The sequence below is a fragment of the Haliotis rufescens genome, unplaced genomic scaffold, assembly GCF_023055435.1.
Source record: "Haliotis rufescens isolate VD_foot unplaced genomic scaffold, xgHalRufe1.0.p SCAF_19, whole genome shotgun sequence".
In the NCBI taxonomy this organism is placed as follows: domain Eukaryota; kingdom Metazoa; phylum Mollusca; class Gastropoda; order Lepetellida; family Haliotidae; genus Haliotis; species Haliotis rufescens.
The window spans coordinates 6,563,703-6,578,474 of NW_025963879.1; the positions used below are offsets into that span (position 1 = coordinate 6,563,703).

The following is a 14,772-nucleotide window of genomic DNA, read 5'->3' on the forward strand; positions in this document are numbered from 1 at the left end:
CATCACGTAACATCAGACTTGGACACGCATCTTAAATGCTTAACGCCTGCTTTTCGATCAAAGGTCTCGGCATTGTCATTTTAAAATAATGTCCATTACTTTCGTCTTTGACTTTGTACGCGATGTGTTAACGTAAAGTTCTGCGCGCTCTCGAGGGGACCATTTGAAAAGAAAAAAGTGAAGTATCTTTTGCACATTTGTTCAATTCCAATAGCTATAGTGTGGTAACACTACACTTATTGATTATAACACTTATTGGGTTTGCAAAATGCCTTTGCATGACACACGAATGATATCTGTATTCGGGTAGTCATGGCATCTTTTATCATAAAAAAACAAAACGTCTACATGTAGATTTTTCAATCGCACAAATGAGTTCTCTGTCAGAGTTACGATAGGTATCATAGCTCTGTACGAACTGCGACATGTTAAAGATAGTTTCGAAAATGCATCTTATCTTAACCTTTAGATATCTTATCTTTGAACGTAAGTTGTTAAGATTTATCTTAGCTACGATCGTTTCGAAAATCTAGGCCCAGGTCTGTTTATTGCCAAGTCACTGACAGGGTTGAGAGAAGCGTTTGGAAACTGTTTATGTTGCACAAGTAAGGCACGTCCTCCTTCAAACACACTACGTGATTGATTGATTGTTTGTTGTTTAACGCCGCACTCAGCAATATTCTAGATATATGACGGCGGTCTGTAAATAATCAAGTCTGGACCAGACAATCCAGTGATTGATATCATGAACATCGATCCTTGCAATTGGAATACGATGACATGCATCAACCAAGTCAGCGAGCCTGACCACCCGATCTCGTTGGTCGCCTCTTACGACAAACATAGTCAGTCGCCTTTCCCCCCCATGACATTTTTTAACAAGTGTCAAAACAATGCCGTTTAAGACCTTGCAAATCGACAATGGCTGCGTTTTGACGCACCGTTTGTCGAATATCAGGCCACCGACATTTTCCAATAACAAATATCCAATTATGTACCGGATTTTTTGTGTTGTCAGGTTCAATGAACTACAAACTACCTGTGCGTTTCTTTTTTTGAAGAGTGTATATATGTCCCTCTGGCATAGCAACTGCCTTTTGTGAAGGGACAGCTATATGTCCAAATGGCATCCGGTGAGGGGAAGCAGGACAATTGCCACCTAGGACCATTACAACCCATAAAAAAACCATTTCATTAACATGTTTATGATTGCTTTATTCGGGTTTATTATTTATAAAAGAAATAACACTGTACATTGTGGATAAAAGTCACAGTCCAAATGTGCAAGTAAAACGTCATCTGTCAGAAGTACAACAGATATAGTGGAGCCGTTTCGTATGGAATACTGTAAGGGACATTCTCGCGATCTCGACCTTTGGAAACGAGCTAAATATGCCCAAAACACGAGAATGCGAGATCGCGAGAACGCGAGATTTGGCCAAAATCTCGCGTTCTCGCGATCTCGCATTCTCGTGTTTTTGGTACTTGGCACTTTTTGTCAAAAGTCGACAACACGAGAATGCTACATTAGGACATGATGCAAAATCTCGCAATCTCGCAATCTAGACTTGTCAAATTAGGCCACAAAAACACGAAATCGCGAGAACGCGAGAATGCGACATTTCATTTTCTCGCGATCTTGCGATCTCGCGTTCTCGTGTTCTCGTTTTTTAGACGCTGTCCGTGCGCATGCGTAATATCATAAGGTCAAGGCGCATGCGCACGTTAGTAGTCCGGTGGGCATGCTTCTTTCATGCTCTTTATTCTCCAAGTAGCATTTAGCAAACTTATGACTTTAACTTGAAAATGCTATCATGTAATTTACATACACAAAGTCCTATGTAGCCTAGAGTAGAGTCCTCTCCCTTTAGTAAGTTTCCTATGTACTTTAAATTAAAATCCTCAACATGCTCAATATAGTTTAACACAAGAAATTGTGTACATGAATGTCCAGTGATATTGAAAGCATTAAAGTGTGAAGAAAGCTGGAAACAAAATATCACTCTCATTGAGAGAGTCAGTATTGCAGCTATTCGCGGCGACACCATCAGTCATAGAAATAATCACAGGCCAGGGGTTTCTCAATGAGGCAATATTATACGCAGCTAGCATATTCATCAAAACAAAATTCTCAAAGACCAATTTGTACCATTCGGCTAAAATGAGATTTTTACACGACACCAAAGTCGCTACTTTAGGCCATACAAAATTAATCAATAGATTTTCATCCTCTCCCACCTTGCTACAAAACATCCCGCCTTACATTATTCTATTGCCTCAAAGTTCCTAGAAATAGAAATATCGCTAATATGTGTGTTCCTACTCCCCACACATAGCCCAACTGAACACGCATGATGCATGTGATTTGCACCCTTCGACAGCAATTGTACACAGATGCCCTAAATAGTTCGATAAGAAAACAATAAAATGTTAAAAATTAAATGCGTTCCGTCTCCCATGTATTTTAAAATTCAATCAAACTCTAACTAATAATTCATTGCGGCCTTGACATCCACTTGATAGGCATGCTTATACTGGAAAAGTACCCCCAATATCCATCCTGAGGGACCGGCATGGCTCTGAATAAGTGAGTGGGTTTGGTTTAACGCCGCTTTGAACAGTATTTATATTTCAGTTATACCCTGGCTTGTCAGCATGAAATGGGACGAAACCCACCATCATAGGTTTCTGACGTGCACAAGGGACGCAACTCTGCACAGCGAATCGCGGCGCCTTAGACGACTGGGCCACCCGTGCCCCCCAAAAAAAAGCGCGAGATCGCGACACTTGACCAATCTTGCGTTCTCGTGTTTTTGAAAATAGTTACATATAACTGTATAGGCAAATAGCACAAAAGCACGAGATCGCGACACTTGACCAATGTAGAAGTCTCGCGTTCTCGTGTTTTTGAAAATAGTTACAGTTAACTGTATAGGCTATTAGCACAAAAAACACGAGAACCCGAGATCGCGACACTTGACCAATGTCGCAACCTCGCGATCTCGCGTTCTCGTACAGTTAAATGTAACTATTTTCAAAATCACGAGAACGCGAGAACGCAAGATCGCGACATTAATCAAGTGTCGCGATCTCGCGTTTTTCTGCCAATTACCCATACAGTCATCTTGTGGCTCACTCGTCTGAGTTGTCGTAATTCGGTGTGTAGAGTTGCGTCCCTTGGATGTGTCAGAAACCTACAATGGTAGGTTTCCTCCCATTTTAAAGGGGCACTGATCTACAGCAATGCCCCGAGACTGGTTGTTGCCTTTGTCATTGTTTTTCCCCTGTGAGTATTCGGATGATAAAGCAGAAATCTATACTAGTTCGCGACCTGTGATGCGCCATTCGTAAGCATGTATGTATTTCATTGTGGGTATATTGTTTAGCCAAAATGTATAAAGTTCCTCTAAGGCAATTTTTTAAACGACTAAATATTCAGTTATTTTACAAATTGACTGAAAATCAGTCCATTTATGTTATTGTTATTACGAATTCCATACGTTTCTATAGTTTTGGCTTCTAATACTAGAGGGGCGGTCGGGTAGCCCAGTGGTTATTGCTGGAATATTCCTAAAAGCGGGGTCAAATCAAACAAACTCACTCACTCTAATACGAAGATAAATAGTCCTCTTAAAAATGGTTAGTAAATCTGGACTTTGTTCCAGTCAATTTGTAAATTACTGAAATATTTAGCCATTTTATAAATTGCCTGAGTGAATCACATTTTACACATTGAGTGTAACATATACACGCCTACAGGAACAAGAGAAACAAAAATGATTCTATCCAATGCAACAGTAAATGAATGAAAACAAAATGCATATATCATAATTACGACCCACCAAAGTTTTATGTATAAATTTGGGCAGCTTCCTAGTTCGAGGAATGTATCCGTGAATATTCACATGTGGGAACAATATCCCATACGTCTGCAGCTGTATAGATAAACTTATTCGACGTCACGTGGCTCTGTTACAATCAAATATTTTAAAATATATGTATAGCATTCCTGGATATTATAACCCGTGTTCGTTTCTCAACTGATCACTAAGTTTGTTTCAGATGTTTCACAAAGGTGTCAAGTCTCATCGGTCACCTAAGATAGCACATGTGACAATTATGTTCATGATGTCCACGGTTCTTCAAATATATCCATTGAGTTAGAAAGCAATGAACAATCAATTATCGTATTATCGGCTAATCCTTTGAACCAAGTATGTTGTTTTTTCATCGGCACTTCACGCCATGATATGAGTGTATTCCGTCTGCTTTAGTAAACCTACACATGTAAACACTTACTTTTGACAAATCCGCTGTGCAAGATAACAGTGATTAATCAATGAACGTATTTTCTGTGGAACTTTTGATGGCGAGGAAAGATCCGTTTACAAAAAAAGTAAATGAACTGATCACTCCTCTTGCTGGGCTGCCACGTGAATATTACATAACATACATTTCACCTCACTTCAAACATGGATTCAGATGAAATAATTACCCCAGACACAAGACATGCCAAATGGGAACATTTGTCAGGCAATCTGAGTGGTGCTACCACTAACTATACCTGTAATAGGTTCATTAACTGAGCTTCTGATACTGATACTGATACTGTTCAAAGCGGTGTTAAACCAAACCCACTCACTTATTCAGAGCCATGCCGGTCCCCCAGGCTGGATATTTGGTGTACTTTTCCAGTATAAGCATGCCTGTCATTTGGATGTTAAGGCCGCAATAAATTAATATTTACAGTTTGATTGATTTTTTAAAAACATTGGAGAAGGGAGGCATTTAATTTTTAACGTTTTTTGTTTGTTCTTATCGACCTACGTAAGGCATACGTGTACATTTGCTGTCGACGGGTGCTATTCACATGCATCATGTGTGTTCATGAGGGCTACGTGTACGGAGTATTTCATCAGGTAAAGAAAGTAGGAACACTCATATTAACGATACTTCTATTTCCAGGAATTTGAGGGCATTAGAATAATGTAAGGCAGGATGTTTTGTTGTCAGGCGGGAGCGGATGAAAATCTATTAGTTAAAATAGCGACTATGGTATCGTATAAAAAAACATCGGACAATATCATTTTAGCCGAAAGCTACAAATTGGTCTGTAAGAATTTTATTTTAATGAATATTCTAGCCGTGTATAAAAATGTCTCATTGAGAAACACACTGGCCTGTGATTATTTCTGTAACTGAAAGTGTAGCCGCGAATAGCTGCAATACTGCTGATGCTGCTTTAAGCAATATTACTCACTCACTCACTGACGACGATAGTTTTATTTCCAGCTTTCGGACACATTAAGGTTTTCACTATCATTGGACATTCATGTACACAATTTCTTTTGTCAATTTATATTGAGGATGTTGAGGTTTTTAATATAAAGTACATAGGAAAGTGTCACAACGGTAGAGGACCCTACTCTATTCCACATAGGACTTTGTGTTTGTAAATTACGTAGCATTTTCAAGCTCAAGTCATAATTTTGCTAAATACTACTTGGAGAATGAAGAGCATGAAAGAAGCACGGCCACCGGACTACTTACGTGAGCATGCGCCTTGACCTATGATATTGCGCATGCGCACGGACAGCGTCTAAAACGCGAGATGGCGAGAAAATGAAATGTCGCATTCTCGCGATTTCGTGTTTTTGTGGCCTAATTTGACAAGTCTAGATTGCGAGATTGTGAGATTTTGCATCATGTCCAAATGTCGCATTCTCGTGTTGTCGACTTTTGACAAAAAGTGCCAAGTACCAAAAACACGAGAATGCGAGATCGCGAGATCGCGAGAACGCGAGATTTTGGCCAAATCTTGCGTTCTCGCGATCTCGCATTCTCGTGTTTTGGGCATATTTAGCTCGTTTCCAAAGGTCGAGATCGCGAGAATGTCCCTTACAGTATTCCATACGAAACGGCTCCACTATATCTGTTGTACTTCTGACAGATGACGTTTTACTTGCACATTTGGACTGTGACTTTTATCCACAATGTACAGTGTTATTTCTTTTATAAATAATTACCCGAATAAAGCAATCATAAACATGTTACTGAAATGTTTTTTTATGGGTTGTAATGGTCCTAGGTGGCAATTGTCCTGCTTCCCCTCACCGGATGCCATTTGGATCGCGAGAATGCGAGATCGCGAGAATGTCCCTTACAGTATTCCATAGTTTCGTGACAGATATGGGGTCAATTGTGCACTTTGCGATAAAGACATGAAACTTGGCACAGTTGTCGGTAATGTCAGATATGGGGCAACCCCCAAAATCCAATATGACCGCCATGGAAGAATGACATTCTAGTGTATAACATGATCCACAACCTAAGTATAAAAAGAAAAAAAAATATATTGGAATATATTTACCCAACACTACCCCTGTAAAGTAAATAATTTTATCACAATAGACTATTTATGTTGACTTAGGGAATCTAAAGAGTTAAAAAAAACTAATATAAAAATATGCATTTCTTACTTTTTCGCCTCTTCTTTAAGACATACTTCATGAAGGCCAATGAACTATACCAATACCGATACTCATATGGTGAAACAATGACAACAGAAAATTTAAAGAACAAAATAAGTATTTATTAATGGCTAATGGTTTTGATTGGTCAGGGGCAATTGAATGTGATCATAGTTGGCACCATATTTGCAAAGTAGTGAACCAATTAAATGTGCCACAGCACAGTCATACCTTGTTCTGCGCCCTCTCTCAAACTTACAACTCCGACTCAGAAACTCTTGGTATGAATTAGAAGCTCGTGTTAGTGTAGTCAACAAAGGGTCATAGCCATGTGCTACTGGTATTACCCATCCTCTCTCAGTTGGTGTGGGAAGGTCTGTTTCGGCCCCCAGTTCAATTGATCTACCTTTTTCAGTGAATAAGTCTCAAATACCTGTACAACTACTGGCAACAAAACGCTGAATGTTCGGTTGGTACATCATCAATGAGATTGAAAGCCTCTGTTGTTTCACCATACACATTCCATGTTTCCCACGCTGGAGTCTTGTGTCACCCATTTCAAGACAAACGCCGCATGGATCACTCATCGTCTCACGACTCAGTATTGGCGGTCCAAGTCATGACAACACAACACCATCTACTTAAAATGAACTTCCTGCGAAACTGCAAAACTGCGGTAATGTTTCGAAAACAATAACCACACAAGTTTAATCGTTCGTTGATAAGGCCAAGGTCACAACGTCACATGACCGTAGGCAGAGGCATTCCCCCGATGACAGTCTGATCTCAAACTTTCTATCACTGGCGATTCATGTCTGATGCTCTGGTTTAGAAAATTTAAATTTATCCCAGAATTGGTGATTGTACCGGCAAAGATAGAGCTGAGTGTGCGAGACTGGCTAGCTGTCACATCGAAAGTTTTGGATGGAGCAGAGACGGTCGACGGTTGGCAAGTCGGAACACAGAGCAGTGATTGTGAAGTGCAAGAATCACTAGGCCTGTCAATCAATTTACTCATTGGTTTGTGCTGCTCTTCAGAAATTTGTGAATAGTTATTGACACTCTGCACATTTCTATGGCCACTGATTTGCATTATCTGAGTAGGTGGAAGATTTTTCTCAGAAAGAGTTTGGACCAGATACTTTCGGGTGATATGATTCGTCAACCGTTTGGTAGATTCAAGTTTTGCATTCGCTGCCATGCGTTTCATAATGGAGCCAAGCTTGTTGATGCCAACAGGTTGTCGCCTAAACCCACGATGTGTCGGAGCGGGAGCAGTTTTAGAATTTGTTGCCAAGTAGAAAGGCGTGTCATGGCCACTGAAACCATTTGGTCTAAGGTTAGCATAGCGCTGGGATGGGATAGCGATTGTCACCTGTCGCCCAAGCTTTCGGCGTGACAGTCCGAACATCCCGGATGTTTACACCAGTGCGTGTTTAGGTTTGCCGCTCAACAAACTGCAGGTACTCCATTCCATTTCAATCTTGATTAACATCACGTCTCCCCAGTGCACAGTGTAAACTCTTTATTGTGCGTAATTGATTTCCCGTAAAATTTTGTTTTAAGGTGCCTGTCTGTACTGGCAATAATCCCCCTCAAACTTGTGGGCTCATAATCGGACCCATCACCCTTTGTGACGTTCATAAAGAATTTGCATAAAAGTTTACAAAGTTCATGGGCAGGAATGGCTCCTGGTTGTTTAACGTCATTCTGCTCGTGCATAAATCTAGTGATGATTTTCATGTCATAAGCGGTCTTCCTGAAAGTGTTTACATTCTGATTTGTTGTAATGAAATTCGGAATTTCGGAATCGTCACAGTAGGTTGGCGAAACAGGTATTTCATCCCCCTTTAGAGGCACAGGCACAATATAAAAAAAGTCATCTTTGAATAGATCATTAAGATCGAACAAACTGTTGTCATTATCAACAAAGGTGGATGGGGGTAACATGGCCGAAACTGTCTCCGGAATTCGTTGCGTTCGAGAGCGAGGTACCTGTTTCATGGAACCATCATCCAGTTTAACGTTGAACATGCTGTATGTCCCTAAAGGTTGAACAACCGATAGCACCCGTCCCTTCAGCTGACCATCAATTTTGACACAATCATATACTTTTATAGCTTCGGTTGCCATTGCGATAGGATCATTCACTTGACGATAGATTATTCATCGTGTGCTATATGTACTTTAATTTTCATGTCGTTTATTATTTCTAATTAATGAATATTTTCTCATCCGTACATTTAGAACATATTACTTTTTCGATTTCATGATAATTCATCTGAAGAAAAAGTATTTGTAATCACGCCCTGGTAAGAGAATCGGTACATTTTGACAGTAGCCATTTTGTTTGGTCATGTGATGTATCATGTGGCCGGCCAAAAATAGTTCCGTGTGCACGTGATGTTATTAAACAATGTGTAATACCGCTGTATGTTTATTAAACGGGTGATCTCTTCACGGATGAGTAATAAAACCGCGCAGCAAAGGATTCTTGAATCCAAATGAAAGTGATACTGGACAGAATGGGTGACAACAGTCTGTGGATGTCAGGCGGCAGGATACATAGGTTTTTGAGGACCAAACAACGAACAGCATTCCGACAGTGTCTACAGATCTGATCACCCAGGGCATCGCAGATACCGGACTCCGTCACCTTTACCGATCGCGCAACATTCTGCAAATGTTTTGAATACACAATGCCATTTAGAAAGTAATAACAAATGTTATATTTTGGATAACACTTTCTAAGTAAAGTACAGATTCTCATACTTCTTTGGGTTGAGTCCCGTCCGGGATTCGAACCCACACTGCAATCGCCAGCCCACAAAGTCAGCGATCTAACCCACACAGCCACCGAGGCTTCCACAACCGACAGTCCGACAACTGGTAGTCTAGATCACGTACTTTGTGTACCCCTCTGACAAGTTTAAATTGGCACGGCTCCCATGGCCGAAAGCTATGAATACACAATGCCAAAAGTACGAGAATCAGTACTTTACTCAGAAAGTGTTATCGAAAATATCACATTTGTTACATTTGACCATTTTCTAGATGACGGGAGATATTATATTAATCAAAATACCAGTGTCATCTTTCTCCGACGTTGTCAAAGACATAAAACCAGCCATGACGTCAAATAGAATGGTGTCATGTTTTTAGTAATTCATTACATTTGATAAGGCTAGTACACCATTAATATTGGTGCAACAATAGTCAAGTTACACTTGCACTATCAGATGAATGTTGAAATCTAAGGATTAAATTATAGGAGAGATCGGGCCATCGATTACTTTCTTTTTTATGAAGTACGATTTCAAAATTCCTTACGGTTGTTTTATAAACTTAAACGTATACAGTTTTAATATCGATATATCTGTGTTGGAATAGTTTGGTTCCTCGTGAACAAAACACCACAAAAATATATTGTCCTTATCCACTGCTGATTCTCACCAAGTGACCCGAGTTACATTAATCTATTGCTAAGCATGGCGGAGTTATGGCCTCTTTTTTGTACGTGTCGTCTTTTGACGTCATAGAGAAAAATCAGTTTTCGTCATTTACGGCAGGCTATTTTTTGTATTGAATGTATAACGTTATACATGAGCATATAAATCCATTTGATATATATTTATGTCGTTCAGATATTAGGCTGTATTTTGTTCGCTCACAGTTGCCTTAGGTTAACTGCTAAATAGGAAAAATCGTCGCACAGTACTTTTATCGCCGCGAAATTTGCTGTTTTGCAACGAAGAAAAAACTGGTTGGTTGTCTTTGAGACACGAGAAGATGTGGTACTGAATTCTAAAGGTGCTCCGGATGTATACCCTTTCTCAGCAACAAATGTCGAGTTTACTGATCAGTATATTGATTTGTTATAGGAAAGTCCATTACTTTGATTTGTTCTCGCTTTCCCCTCTTTGTCTTTAATATACAGTTTTGGTCAAAGAGAATAATATTATATATTCTACCATATTATTAGGAATACACGTTAAAACATCATCAGTCTTTGAGATAGCTTGCATGATGAGATGAGAATAATATCGTCTCAGGTATGTACAACAGTGATTGCTATTGTTTTCGGATTTATTTTAAGACTTAAGTTACACTCATCATGCGCGGCTCCTCTGCATTTACCTGTGACGTGGCAATGATCTCTTACAGAATCCCCATTCAGGGGTTTATTAGAAACATGACAACTGGTTGCTATCTCATAGGCTCTCCAATCATCCTTTGTCATACACATGGACTTCGTATGCGACAAATTTTCCCGGATTATTCTTTCTTCATTTTGTAGAGATTCTAGGAACGTTTCCGCTGCCAAAGGACCTCTGTAAATCACAGGAGCATTTGTTTTCCCATCAAATCTCCAAACCCGCAACCATTGTGATCTTTTATATATATATAACTGCGTTCAGTACTGTGTTCAGTATTTTCAATTTGTGTTATGAGGGCTTTAAAGTCAACGTAAATTATGTATGGTGCTGGCATTTGATTACAATAACGATAAAATTTTATTATATTGTTATCCTCTTGGGCATATCAATCCTGATAGCGGTCTGTCCAACACATCTACTGTCTTCATTATGCAATTCTAAAAGATCTTACCTGCTGTATTCATGCAGACATCTTTCACAGAGATATTTCTTAACCTTATCCAGGCATATCATCGGCTATATCTAAATATTAAGTATAAATTCTATCTACAACCCAACCTGAACCTTAATTTAGTCCATTGCTCTAAAGTTTCGTGTATCTATTGAAATGGTGAACTTATAGAACTCGATTCAGTTATTATTAGACGAAGACAGATTGCATCAAACACCTTTCAAGAAACATCCTTTTGCTGGATGTGAGAAGGAAATCGCATCCATCATGGATTAAATGATTTCCAAACAGCTGGCTATAGATAATCGACAAAAGTGCTCATTCCATTATATATGTCATACGTTGTACTCGTGGTCAAATGGAAACCACTCTCACTATCCAAATAAATTAACTGTACTTGACAAGTAAAGGTCACGGTCATTGCGATGGCATGCGCATATGCAGCTAGTGTTTCAACCGAAATAAATGAAAACGGTAGAGTAACATTTTGAATGGAATGATTGTTAAGCTATCCATCTGTTTTCGACTCGCAGATAGGCATACGGCATTATCGGTAAATATAATGTTACAGCTATGTTTGCTGCGATCTGTTGTTCGTGTTTTGAAAGTGCAAGTGGAAAACACCCCTTTTTGTGATCAGAAATGATAGTTTTCTTCAACATGTTGCCTTTTGCCCGCCATTGTACCCGTCGTAAGCTCAGAAGACCCATACCACCCTGTCATAACTTTTGTCGTAAACTTATGATAACTTTGCGCAAAGACAGCTTAGCTAATAGACTTAGCTGAGATCTTTTTCGCTACGACACCTTTACGGCACTCTTAGCGCTAAGACAGCTTCGTGAAAGGCCGTCTGGCTGTTTCACTCCAACCAAGAACAGACTAAATCCATTCAAATGCCCGTACGTGATCTGTGTCGAGACATCCATAACTAAGTGTCACTTTATATCTCATTTGAATATCTATTACTACCTGTTTATCATATGTAACTTTTTCTATGCGTGACTATTATTTACGTCAACCAATGGCATGTAAGAACTATATTTTGTTACCTATGACAACCGTGTAACTAACAATATTCTGAAAGATAATAATCACTCTTGCTGCCAAGAGGGTGCAAGAGATATCTGCATCCCTGCACAGTGTAGTTATGTATAAATAGCACATGTGTATACATGGATATCTGGAATCTTCATCTGCACTGTCAAACAAAAGTAGAAACCCATATACCCACGCTCACTATTTAAAGGAATATTTGTGAACATTGTATGTATATTTATTGTTAGTTTTGTCAGTTGTAAAAGGTTAAAATCACATTACAAATAGCACACTATACTTGATATTGAATGCACAGGAGAGGGCTTAACAGTCAGTATATAAATACTGCCTGGTGTATCAAAATATAGATCTACAATTTCGATTAAAGTGAAACTTCTTCAGCTATCGTCTTGGAAGTTCCAGGACGAAATACTGCAGGTCCATTGGCCGATACTCAAGAACAGACGAGTATGTTATACCGCTTAAGGTCACAAGCGAGGCGATTGGTGCTTTCGTTAATACTTCTTGCAGGTACGTGTTAGGAAGCACAAGCCAGACGCAACACAGCATTGTGTCCATAGGGTGTCGGAATACGTCCGATCTTCCCCCATAGCCAACATTACATTCTACTTACCTCATCGAACATTTGCCTATGTCGCGAGGCGTACTCCATATACTTGATCAGTTTCTGAGACTTCCCCATGTCTTCTTGAGAGATGAAGTCACCTGAAAACAATACAAGATTGCCATTGGTAAAACAGCCCAAGAGGTAAGATGCATGTCATCGTATCACAGTTGTGTAGATCGATGCTCATGATATAACTCACTGGATTGTCTGATCCAGACTCCATTATTTACAGACCACCCACGTCATATAGCTGGAACATTGCTGACTGCGGCGTTAAACAACAAACAAACAAAAACTCGTATGCGTTACTATCTGTTTCATGTCCACGTGTTGCTGTCTGTTTTATGTCCATGCGTTACTGTCTGTTTCATGTCCATGCGTTACTGTCTGTTTCATGTCTATGCGTTACTGTTTCATGTCCATGTGTTACTGTCTATTTCATGTCCATGCGTTACTATCTGTTTCATGTCCACGTGTTGCTGTCTGTTTCATGTCCATGTGTTACTGTCTGTTTCATGTTCACGCGTTACTGTCTGTTTCATGTCCATGTGTTACTGTCTATTTCATGTCCATGCGTTACTATCTGTTTCATGTCTATGCGTTACTGTCTGTTTCATGTCCATGCGTTACTGTCTGTTTCATGTCCACGTGTTACTGTCTGTTTCATGTCCATGTGTAACTGTCTGTTTCATGTCCATGCGTTACTGTCTGTTTCATGAGCATGCGTTACTGTCTGTTTCATGTCCATGCGTTACTGTCTGTTTCATGTTCACGCGTTACTGTCTGTTTCATGTCCATGCGTTTCTGCCTGTTTCATGTCCATGCGTTACTGTCTGTTTCATGTCCATGTGTTACTGTCTGTTTCATGTCCACGTGTTACTATATGTTTCATGTCCATGTGTTACCGTCTGTTTCATGTCCATGTGTTACTGTCTGTGTCATGTTCATGTGTTACACTCTGTTTGATGTCTCTGTGTTACTCTCTGTTTCATGTCCATGTGTTACCGTCTGTTTCATGTCCATGCGTTACTGTCTGTTTCATGTCCATGTGTTACTGTATGCTTCATGTAGGTGTGTTCATGTCTGTTACATGTAGGTGTGTTGCTCTCTGTTACATATAGGTATCCCGTGAAGAGCCGGGTTAGAAATGATCTTCAGCATGCCTTATAAATAGGAGGCAACTATTCCTGTCATAAGAGGCGACCAACGAGATGGGGTGGTCAGACTTGCTGACTTGGTTGATGCATGCCATCGTATCTCAATGGCGACTGAACGATGCTAATGCTCTCAATCACTGGAATGTCTGGTCCATACTAGATTATTTACAAACCGCCGTCATACGAAGGCGTGTTGATGTATGTTATGTATATGCGTTACTATGTGCTTCATGTAGGTGTGTTACGGATTGTTACATACGTGTGTTACTGGTTGTGACATGTAGGTGTGTCACGTGTAGGCGTGTTGCTGGATACTACATAAAGGTGTGTAACTGGTTGTTATGTAATATATATGTAACACACACAGTATGTGTTTTACTGTCTGTTACATAAATGTGTTACATTTATGTGTGTTACTGCCTCTTACATACTGTAAGTTGCATGTAGGTGTTACATGTATGTGTGTAACATGTAGGTGTTACATGTACATGTGTTACATGTGGGTGTTACATGTAGATGTGTTACATGTAGGTGTGTTACTGGTTGTAACATGTAGGTGTGTTGCATATAGGTGTTACATGTAGATGTGTTACATGTAAGTGTGTTACATGTAGATGTGTTACATGTAGGTGCTACATGTAGATGTGTTTCATGTAGGTGTGTTACTGGCTGTTACATTGGGTTTGTTACTGGTTGTTACACGAAGATGTGTTACATGGAGGTGTTTTATGGGTCGTTACATGTAGGTGTGTTACATATAGATGTGTTATAATTAGATGTGTTACTGTTTGTTACACGTAGGTGTGTTACATGTAACATACAGTATGTGTGTTGCTGGCTCTTACATATATGTGTTACATGTATGGGTGTTACT

At 39.6% G+C, this 14,772-nt stretch overlaps 1 protein-coding gene across 3 annotated transcripts in view; it reads right to left on the bottom strand.

Moving 5' to 3' along the window:
• Positions 1–14,772, bottom strand: part of LOC124148411 — a 117,580-nt gene that overhangs the window by 27,025 nt on the left and 75,783 nt on the right. For all 3 annotated transcript variants that reach the window (XM_046519491.2, XM_046519492.2, XM_046519490.2), the window contains one exon: positions 12,748–12,839. In XM_046519491.2, coding sequence (XP_046375447.2) covers positions 12,748–12,839 — 92 coding nt within the window. The remainder of the gene's footprint in view (positions 1–12,747; positions 12,840–14,772) is intronic.